The following is a 10,106-nucleotide window of genomic DNA, read 5'->3' as shown; positions in this document are numbered from 1 at the left end:
TTTGCCAGTTCAGTCGTGAGGTCTCCTTGACGTGTCGTGTCGCTCATAATAACCGGCCAGCATAGAACCCATTTCAGGGAAATAAAGGGGAAGACAAAAGCTGGTGACCTCACTCCCCAGGTACCTAACATTGAGCAATACCTGAAATCAATCAACAAAACAAAACCTAGGCCAAGCCCACCTCCATCGAGTGAACTTGGTCCCTGTTTTTTTTTTCTCTCGAAACCTTGGCATCCCCATCTTTTGTCTCTGTCTTTTTTCTTTTATACTTTATAGTGCCGTGCCGCGCCGCGAGTGATACGCAACGCAGCCCAACTTTACGGTACATACGGAACATTCGCATCAGTTGACCCACGTAAGAACTTGGACCCTAGTTTCTTGGCGATGTCTTCCTGTAAGGTCCCCTTTCAGTTTCTTCACTTTTTCTCGTATCCATAGTGTCAATCATTGGTTTCTCTACCACATGCCCTAGAACTCCTCCCGCTGTCTGCTATCTGCCACTGCTATTCTGCTTGCTATCTTGGCTACTCACTCACACCACCACTCACAGTCAACCACTTCAACATCAAGCGTCAAGCGCATACTCTCAGCCGTACCAGCACCGATCAATCTTGGAATCCCTTTCGTCACGTCGAGTGGAAACGTCAAACACGCGCTCTTTCTGACGCCGGCCGCCTGGAACAACAAACCACACGAGAGGAGACAGCTGGCCAGACCCTGGCACACGCTGTCACCGAACCTGGTCGAAGCGGACCAGCCAGAGAGTGGTCAACAGCAGAGACGATGACAGATATGAGGAGAAGCAAAGAAGGCGATTATGACCGAGAGAAGACGATTGGGGGTTCACCAATTGAGGGGAACGATGATATCCCCGTCTCACAGCGCTCGCTCGTCAGCGACGAAAATCAATTGCGAAACAGAAAACGCGAGGATATCCCAGCTGCAGCAGACAACAATATCGATCTCGAAAAGCGAAAACTTAAGAAACGAGAGTCTACAAAAATATTCCGCAAGGTCGAGCCCAAGGAGCCATTTACCGTCCGGAACCAACTTCAGAGAACCTTTCTCAACTCATACATTAATATCCTCCTCATAGCCGCCCCGGTCGGTATCGCTCTCAATTACATCCACAGCGTTAATCGAATCGCCGTCTTCGTGGTAAATTTCATCGCAATTATACCCTTAGCCGCCATTCTCAGTTTCGCTACAGAGGAGATCGCTCTGCGAACAGGTGAGGTCTTGGGTGGTCTGATCAATGCGACCTTTGGAAACGCCGTTGAACTCATTGTGGCTATCCTGGCTCTTGTCGATGGAAAAGTCATTATCGTCCAGACGTCACTGGTGGGCTCAATTCTAAGTAACCTTCTACTGGTTCTGGGCTTCTGTTTCTTTTTCGGTGGCTTGCGACGCGAGAGTCAATATTTCAACGAAACTGTCGCCCAAACCGCCGCTAGGTAAGTGCCTCTACATGTTAGTTGGACGACTGCTAATTGGTCTCACAGCATGCTCGCTCTCGCCGTCGCCTCAGTCATTGTGCCAACTGTTTTCGATCAAGCAAAGGGTACCCCGCCCGCTAACGTGGCCCGGCTCTCAAGAGGCACAGCAGTGATCCTCCTCATCGTTTATGCCGCCTATCTCCTCTTCCAGCTCAAGACTCACCAGAGCACATTCGCCAAGGAAGGCCAGAAGGTTGCTGCTAAGCCTTGGTCCCGTGGAAGTGCCGGAGCTGGCGACATCCGACAGGGTATCATGGTTCCCGGTGCTCTTGTTGGCGGTGGCATGACAGGACGTGAAGAGAATGAGCGTTTGTCTGAGATGCTTATGAACCCTCACAGACTTCTAAAGTCCGAAGAGGACGAAGATGAGGAGGAAGAGCCTCAGCTACACTTCTGGGTGGCCATCGCTACGCTGACAATCGCCACCGTCCTGATCGCTCTCTGTGCCGAATTCATGGTTGATTCCATTGATGCCGTCACCAAGACCGGAGGTGTATCAGAAGAGTTCGTAGGACTGATCCTGTTGCCTATCGTGGGTAACGCAGCCGAGCACGCCACAGCCGTGACCGTCGCAATCAAGGATAAAATGGATCTGGCCATCGGTGTGGCCGTTGGAAGTTCTATGCAGGTTGCTCTCTTTTTGATTCCCTTGTTGGTTATTATCGGCTGGGGAATGGGCAACGATGAGATGAACTTGAGTTTCGACTTGTTCCAAGTTGCAACTATGTTCGTGGCTGTTTTGCTCGTCAACTACTTGATCGCAGACGGTAAAAGTCACTGGCTGGAGGGTTGGCTTCTCATCTGTCTTTATTCCATCATCGCAGTTTGCTCATGGTGTAAGTTTGAAGCCCTGGCATGCTTATATGCTATGTTTACTGACCACGTAATAGGGTATCCAACACACTCAGACGAGTAGTCATTCTTTTCTCTCCAAATCTCTACATTTCTTGGGGGGGTTTCTCAATATTTATACTTCCGTTTTGGATTATATGTGACACCCGTTCCCGCCCCCAACGATCCTGCAGTGATTCTCAATCAAGTAGGTACTTGGATAAAGTCTATTCAAACCTCACAGTACATAGTTAATGGAGACACCTGCGATTTTCGTGGGGTGGGTGAGGTGGTGATGCAAAGGCAAAGAAACAAGCGTGAAAAGCGATAGGCGTCGGAGGTCTGGTTTGCACTTCAGTTAGGACATCGTCAGTTAAAGCGTGATTTATAAAGATTTTTTTTTTTTTAAATGTTATCTTGATTTCTCGTAACAAACAGAAACAAATTGAACCCCGCCCAAAATATGATTACTGGAGCATCGTATTGTTAGATGCTTGTATGCTTGCAGCGTGACTCTTTATCCTTAGCTTGTAGAGATTCTATAGGCTCTATTATTTTTTAAGTATTCTCTTTAAGTTAGAGTCCCTTATCGGAGGGCATTTCTGTAAGGATTGAAAGGTATTAAGTGGCTAGGCTAAGAAAACTTTACGTCTTAGGTGAGCCAGGACTTCATTAGACGCGAGGCGGTTTAAGAGGATCCAATGGATTTGCCTACATAAGCGCATTGCTTGTTCCTTGTAGGGTTGCTTCTGTAAACTGCCCGCGATAAGACAGAGACGCCTGTAATTAGACTCCGAAGCTTCTGCTAGAACCGGGAGTACCTAGATTTCTCCTCAAAATACTTAATCTCAGACCCCGTCAGGGGGAGGCAAGAAAACTTGAGACCTCTATCCTAAGTGATGAAAAGATTTAGGTAACGTAGTCTAAGTTTATGGGAGTCTTTACTGAGTTTGTTTTAGCATCTTCTTCTAAAGTCTTACGTTTTCTTGCTCCCTGAGGCAGCCCTATTGCTGGCCGCTCATACAGCAAAGAGGTCGCGGCGACCGCGAGCCCTACCGGTATCTCAGCTGCTGTATCTCAACATCCTTCTTTCGCCTACAGTTTCTACAGGAGATTCAAATCCTTTCCAATCATTCTTTTCACATTACCCTCACATCAGTGCTCGCAGGCAAGCTTCTTGACTTCCTCAAACAAGTACAAGCCCAATAGACTGAGACAAGTTCTCGGGCCTATCGCTCATTTCCACACCACAGGGCTTCAAGACAATACCAGGGAAGCCATGTGTCTACCTCATACAGGGCAGCAACCTTGCCTCAATATGACATGAAGGCCAAGAGCTGCAATACACACTCATGTTGCCAGTGTGGTGACAGTAATGTTGACAGTAACCGTTAGGGTATAAACTTGCTTCGTTATTAGCAAACAGACTTACTAGCTACAGAGGTGATATATTATAGATACTCCATTCAAAGTTATTGTGTTTTTTGGCGTAGTGTATGACCCCTTATATGTAACATGCTGAATGATAAGCATTATATTGTGTTATTCTCATTATATGAGACCTTATTGGCTATACCTCGCGTATTGCTGCAGGGACATTTTGACTTTTCAATAAACTGACAATTTTTAATTTCGATATTCGAAAGTGGTTCAAGATAGCTGCTGTCTTTGTAAAGATATCCTCGAGGTCATATTTATTAGCCTTTCGAAGGACGCGGCCGATAAAGATCATTGTATGTATCATATGATTGTGAGCTTCGATATCCACCACAGTTCAGGTAATGCTAGCTTCTGTACGCACCTATTTCCAAAGCAAGCTTCCTAAGTTGGAAGGCGGTGGCTTGATTCTGCCGCGGTAGCCGACCTCAGCTTCTCAGTCGCAGATACTACCAACGATAGCCATTGCGACAAGTGATAATTCAGCTGTAGCCTCTCAATCGGCTTCGTCAACTGTGTCAGTCTATTGAGACCAACATGCGAACTACAGGATCGCATCGCGCCCTGTCGAATCCCGCCACATAGCGACCGATAGCGATAGCGATAGTCAACTATATCTCATGTCACGAAATGGTATCATGAGGAACCCGGTCCCTCGCAAGGGACCGCCTCATTGGCGACATCTAAGCAGATCAAGTTTGGATCGTACCCAAGCCGATGTCCCTGCGTCGCCCGCCAGCGTATCGACTCATTCCACTATCAAAGAAGAGAAGCGAACAAGAATAGAACGCCGATGCACCGTGACAGTCAACGAGGGCTACGCTAGAGATGAGGTCCTGCTCAATTTCGACGTAGTTGGTGGGGATATAAAGCCGGGAGCGTTGATGTGTATAGCGACCGTCAAAGATGACCTGCGAAAGATCTCCACCGGCCATGGTGCCAGTAGCAAGCAGAACCAGGAACAGAGTTATGGTTCGAAGGGGACAGCGGGCACTCAAAACGGGGACGGCGCCTGCTTTAAATACTTCTTTGTCGCAAAGGACATGCCACAAGAGACGAAAACACGGAATCCCGATATTGAGGTCTACGTCTTGAAGCACATTGCAGATGCGTTTGGGATGAAGAAGGGCTCGCAGGTCCTCTTGACGATGGTAAGCATCTCTCTACCTATACCGCTCAGGCTGCTAACAAACATACAGGTGGATGCGAAGAATCCAGCTACGGAAGCATCGCACGTTGAACTATCGTTTAAGGATCAATACTTGTCCAGATCAGACATTTGGAGGATGACTGTTGGTGAGTTGACGGGAAGAACTGTTTACAAAGGTCAATCGGTATTGTTTATGGGTACAATCAAGGCGCAAGTCACTGCAATTTATGTCGATGGCCGCAGAACGCACTCTGCCTTTTTCACCCGGGATACTCGGCCCATCTTCCGCAGCGAATCCGCCAGATACGTCCTATTCATCCAAATGGCCAGAGAGATGTGGGAATTCGACGCCGAGAGCTCTGGCGAGATCATGTTCAACAAGGTTGTCAATGGCTTTCTCCCCGCATTGTTCAAGAGATGGGCCATGCTCAAGGCTAAACACCTCGTGAGCATCGTCCTTTTTGCGCGCGTGGAATATGACACTGGGTTGACAGCCGAGTTTGACAACCTGTTGGGAGATTATTACACAGGCATTCAGCCATCTGGGCCGCGCCGGCCATACAAAGACTTCTATCGAGTTGTGGTCAGCGAGATGGGCAGCGGAGAGTGGACAAAAATCCTACATCAGCTCAAGGTGGAGTTCAACTTCTTCCGACGGGATATCAGTCTGCACCATCATAAACTCAATGCTCAAGCAGAAATTGATGGTCGAGGTTCCATCCCTACGGATACACCTTCAACCCGTGTCAAGGCTGAGTCAACATATGCCATGTATGGCAACGTTCTCGAGGCGATCAACCTCGCTTCGTCCCAGTTCGCCCATGATCATATCGACAGGGATCTCACCAGAACTGGAATTTCCATCGCAGTCATCAGCCCTGGTTCTGGGGTTTTTGAGGTAGACTACGAGACGCTGCGGAGGACAACGGAGGCGTTAGTTGGAAATGGTATTGGTATTGATCTAATATGCATGCCTAAGATGCCTCTCCATTCAGTACCCCTATTCAAGTACCGCAATCCGCAGTATTCGGATGATCATGGCCATGCTCATCGCTCCAGCTTCTCAAGGTCGTTCCACAGCCGGGATAGCACACCCAATCATCCTACACCAGTGATCGGTAGCTATCAATCTCTCGGCGAATCTTTCTCGCCTTCCAAGGGAATGAGCCTTTCCCGCCGTTCAGATCCTCTCATGTCCATGGCAACAAGTGAGCAGTGGTGCTTTGCATTGCCTCAATGGCTTCATGTCTCTTTCTGGACCGGCGCATCCGACGAGGCCTTGTCCTATGAAGGCATTGCCCTATCTGTCTCTAACAAAGTCATGCAAGATGACGAAGACGAGTTCAATATTCGATGCCGCATGTATGCTTTGCAAATGAGAAGTGTCCTTGAAACCAATGAAATTGAAACAACGCCTTTACAAGTTGACACGCATTTCCCGGCCAACATCACCGAACCGCCATCCTCGCAGAAGTATCGAAATACTGGGATCAATGACACTGTCTACATTCCCAACAAGCGCCCCCCGGATGGTCTATTAGATCACATTCATGGATTCCAAAGATTTGTCCCAGATAGACTTGCACGCCCTGGTGAAAAGTCACTGTGGAAACAGTTACAAGAGTTTGATGACCATAGGGCCAAAATCTCAAGTAGCCGCAGTCGACATCATTCGTCACGATATGCAAAAGAGTTGGATGAGATTACGAGAAGGCAGCTGGCAGAGGACTCTGGTCTATATGGAACTTCTCTGCCAGAGAAAAAGGCACCGATTCTTGGTCCTTCGGCGCGGAAGTTGTCGATGAACATTATGGATGGCGAGAAACCATCGCCTACAAGCTTGAAAAAGAGCGCTGAGCCGCCTGCTCCAAAGCCCCCAAAGACAGTTGCAAAGCAACCCAAGTTGATGAGGCAGATTAGCCTCGGACAGCGTGGATTTGGCATCGCTGCGCCAAAGGCGGTAGTTGCAGAGATCAAGGCCGAGACAGTCAACGCCTCAGGCGTTACGTCTAGCGAAGCAAAACAACCCTCAACCCCTCGAATCCGCCCAGAACTACGGCCAAGTTCGCCTCAAACAATTGCAAGCCACCCATCGTCATTGTCTGTACATAAATATCGAACAGACACCCCTGACACCATCATCGAAGGGGTGCCCATGACTCCTAGCATTCCCATTCTCAAGAGAAATAATTCCGGAAACCTCGATATTGCTACGATGCAACTGAGGACGGCCTCATCAACGATAGGTTCGTCGTTAAATAGTCGGCAGCAAAAGAGAGAGGACGATCGTGATCTTAGGTCTTCGGATGCCCTCCGCGCTGATGACGCCCAGAAACTCTACACCAACAAACTACGTGCGGGTGCGTTGGGCGGTGCCGTTCAAGACCTCCCAACAACTCTGTCACCCACCACTTCCATTACCCCATGGTTGACACTACTGAATCCATCAAACCCGGAAAGCCTTGCAATCGACGATACTGTCTTGTATAGTCGATGGCAACATGTTTATCCACAAATCGGTCAGATGAAGGTCCAAAAATGGAAAGCTCTTTGTTGCCCTGCTTCTGTACCCTTAACTACCGAGTACTTCCCCTCAAAGACTCAGTTTGATACCGAGTATCATCGCCATCCGTACACTGTTGAACAAGATACAGATGACGACATGGGCGAGGAGCCCAAATCTCGGCAAGACTTCATTCAAGAGTTGATCAGCTTGAGATTCACGCAGGGCTTCCAAGTTGTCGTAGGACCATGGGTTGCCCGTGCATTTGGACAAAATTCGATCAAGATCGGCGACATCTTCTCAAGAGACCAACCCCTTGAAGATGGCACGAGTATTTTCATGTCTGTGGGCAACAGCATTCACCAACTTTCGTGCGTTAATGGCACAGAAGTCGAGGTGAACATCTTTGTACGAAAGCCAACCGACACTTCGCTCACCTCTCAAGGCATCTCGCCGGTCTACAAACCTGCTATTCGAACTCTTCTCGATGATGCATATGAGGCACGGGAAATTGATCTCCTGACCGCTCGCCCTGAGCGTAACTGGAACATGATTGATTCATATATTGCTGGGCACCACGATGAAATGATGGACAGTCTGCGCTTCTGGCGTGCAAGATTTGTTCTTATACCTGTCTTACGGAAAGATGTCCCTGTATCAAAAACACAGGGCGGTGACCATGCAGAAGAGGTGCGAATTGAGGGTATCAAGCGCCTTGCTCAATCCTGGCAGAAGTATCGCTACATCCCTCCATCTGAACGAAGATATCATTCCGTCGGGCAGCAGAAACGCAAGAGGGACCCCAACCCCCTAGATATCGTATACAAAACAGATGACCCCTCCGTGGTGATTGCTGCTGAAGTCGAAACGCTTCCTCTCACGGAAGGGTTGGAGGTTGGTAATCGAAAGGGTCTTGTCTCGGCCAAGGAGCGCTTTAAGAAATCCAACCTGAACTTGGCCATGTTGGCTGATGCTATGCAACAGCCTATTGAGAATGGAGGCGTTAGACTACAGAACCGAAGGTGGCATCTCCGCCTCTACTCTGCGTCCTTTATCGGCTCTGATATGGTGACTTGGCTGCTCGACAACTTTGAGGATCTCGATACTAGAGAAGACGCTGAGGCACTGGGTAATGCTCTGATGGTACACGATGATGGGAAATCGGGTATTTCTAAAGACAAGGGGCTTTTTGTTCACGTCGACAAGAGACATCAGTTCCGCGATGGCAACTACTACTACCAAATCGCCAGTGAGTTTGCCAAACCTCATGTAGGATGGTTCAACTCGCGACGAGCCGCAGTGCCGCCAACACCAAGTCTCGAAGCCTCCAGCCGAGACTCACCTCGAGCTCTGATGTCGGCTCGTTCCGTTGACGAAGGCGGTTCTCCTGCGTCAACATCGACGACCCCAACCATATCACTTTCTCAAAGCGTGAAACGGTCTAGAGTTGTTCTTAGCAAAGTCATCAAGTACGATGTTGACCACCGCAAGCGATCATACAGGCCAGAGAGGATTGACTTGCATTATGACCGCCTTCACAATCCTGACGGTTGCTACCATATTCGTATTGACTGGATGAACGTCACGACAAAACTGGTGGAAGACGCAGTTGAAAGTTGGGCCCGAGAGGCCAGTCAATATGGCCTTCGACTTGTTGAAGTCCCCATCAAGGAGGCATGCACAATCACTGAAACAAATCCATTCAGACGACCATATCGCATCAAGCTGGCAGCGAGTCCTCCTGATCAGAGGCCCGAGACGTACATTGACCCTAACTCACAGGGTCCAACGACGTCCCCAAATAAGCACTTTTACCAGACTGCCATCCTGAAGAAGTTCGACTTCGTTTTGGATATGGAGGCAGCCTCCAACTTCCCGAGTAATGTCGATGTGACCTATTCTTGGGGCAAGCCGGATTATAAATACACCCAGTATATCCATCGCAGCGGCTCTCTGTTGGCAGAGATTACCGACGAGGGTGACTTCCTAATTCTCGCCAATCGATTGTACAGCAGTCGATCTGTAAACCCTCGTGAGAAAGAAGTTCGTTCAGCTGACCCGCCTCTGGTAGAACGCGGTGGTCGTATGTCGTCGTATGGCCCTTATTCTACCTTTGGAATGACAGAGTCAGCAACTCTCGCATCTCCGGTTGTCAAGCCAACACACTTTTACCACTCACCAGCCCTGAAACCAGTTGATCAGAATACCAAAGCCGCGTCCTCTGCGACCCCTGATCCTGATGCCCTAAACGCTGAGATAGACGCGTTCTGCCATGATACGTCTGCGCTCGAGGAGTTTTACAAAGAAGCCATGGAGAAGGGGCAGAAGGTTCAGGGTACGCCTGCAACAGCAGCGGCCTCGACACCTCTGGAGGCCGTGCCTGAAGCAAGTATTCCCACTTTGGGACTGCCACCTGGTGTTCTGGGAGGAAATGACGGAGCGCCGACGAAGCGACTTAATAGTCCAATGTCGTTTCTACGAAGGAGCAGTGTTCAGTATGACAGTGGATCGAGCCTGACGGGGCGATGAGTGCTTTGTATATTATGACACATAATGATTATTATTAATTGTGAAGAAATGTATGTTTGATGGTCCATGTACCTGAATATTGCCCGTCCTGGACGGCTGATCTACGACTCGACAAGCCATTGGGGGCATGACGGGCATCTGATATTTCAAAACCGAGCGA

General features: G+C 48.9%; 2 protein-coding genes across 3 annotated transcripts; both read left to right on the top strand.

Moving 5' to 3' along the window:
- Positions 1–80: 80 nt before the first annotated feature.
- Positions 81–2,803, top strand: FVEG_06386 (Ca2+:H+ antiporter). Of its 2 annotated transcripts, XM_018894753.1 has the most exons (4): positions 81–394; positions 551–1,454; positions 1,503–2,332; positions 2,387–2,803. In XM_018894753.1, the coding sequence occupies exons 1-4, from the start codon at positions 385–387 to the stop codon at positions 2,410–2,412; spliced, it is 1,770 nt and encodes a 589-aa protein (XP_018751880.1). In that variant the 5' UTR covers positions 81–384; the 3' UTR covers positions 2,413–2,803. The 2 variants fall into 2 exon arrangements, with proteins under 2 accessions (XP_018751880.1, XP_018751881.1); XM_018894754.1 differs by having other exon boundaries at positions 372–1,454; positions 1,503–2,803.
- A 1,414-nt stretch (positions 2,804–4,217) lies between these two features.
- FVEG_06385 (hypothetical protein) lies at positions 4,218–10,073 on the top strand. Its single transcript, XM_018894752.1, has 2 exons — positions 4,218–4,915; positions 4,964–10,073. Exons 1-2 carry the CDS (start codon positions 4,385–4,387, stop codon positions 9,944–9,946), a joined length of 5,514 nt encoding a protein of 1,837 aa, XP_018751879.1. The 5' UTR covers positions 4,218–4,384; the 3' UTR covers positions 9,947–10,073.
- Positions 10,074–10,106: the final 33 nt, after the last annotated feature.

Source organism: Fusarium verticillioides, chromosome 2 (assembly GCF_000149555.1).
Source record: "Fusarium verticillioides 7600 chromosome 2, whole genome shotgun sequence".
Classification (NCBI taxonomy): domain Eukaryota; kingdom Fungi; phylum Ascomycota; class Sordariomycetes; order Hypocreales; family Nectriaceae; genus Fusarium; species Fusarium verticillioides.
Note: the sequence above shows the minus strand (reverse complement) of the source record. Positions and strands in the feature narration are given on the sequence as shown.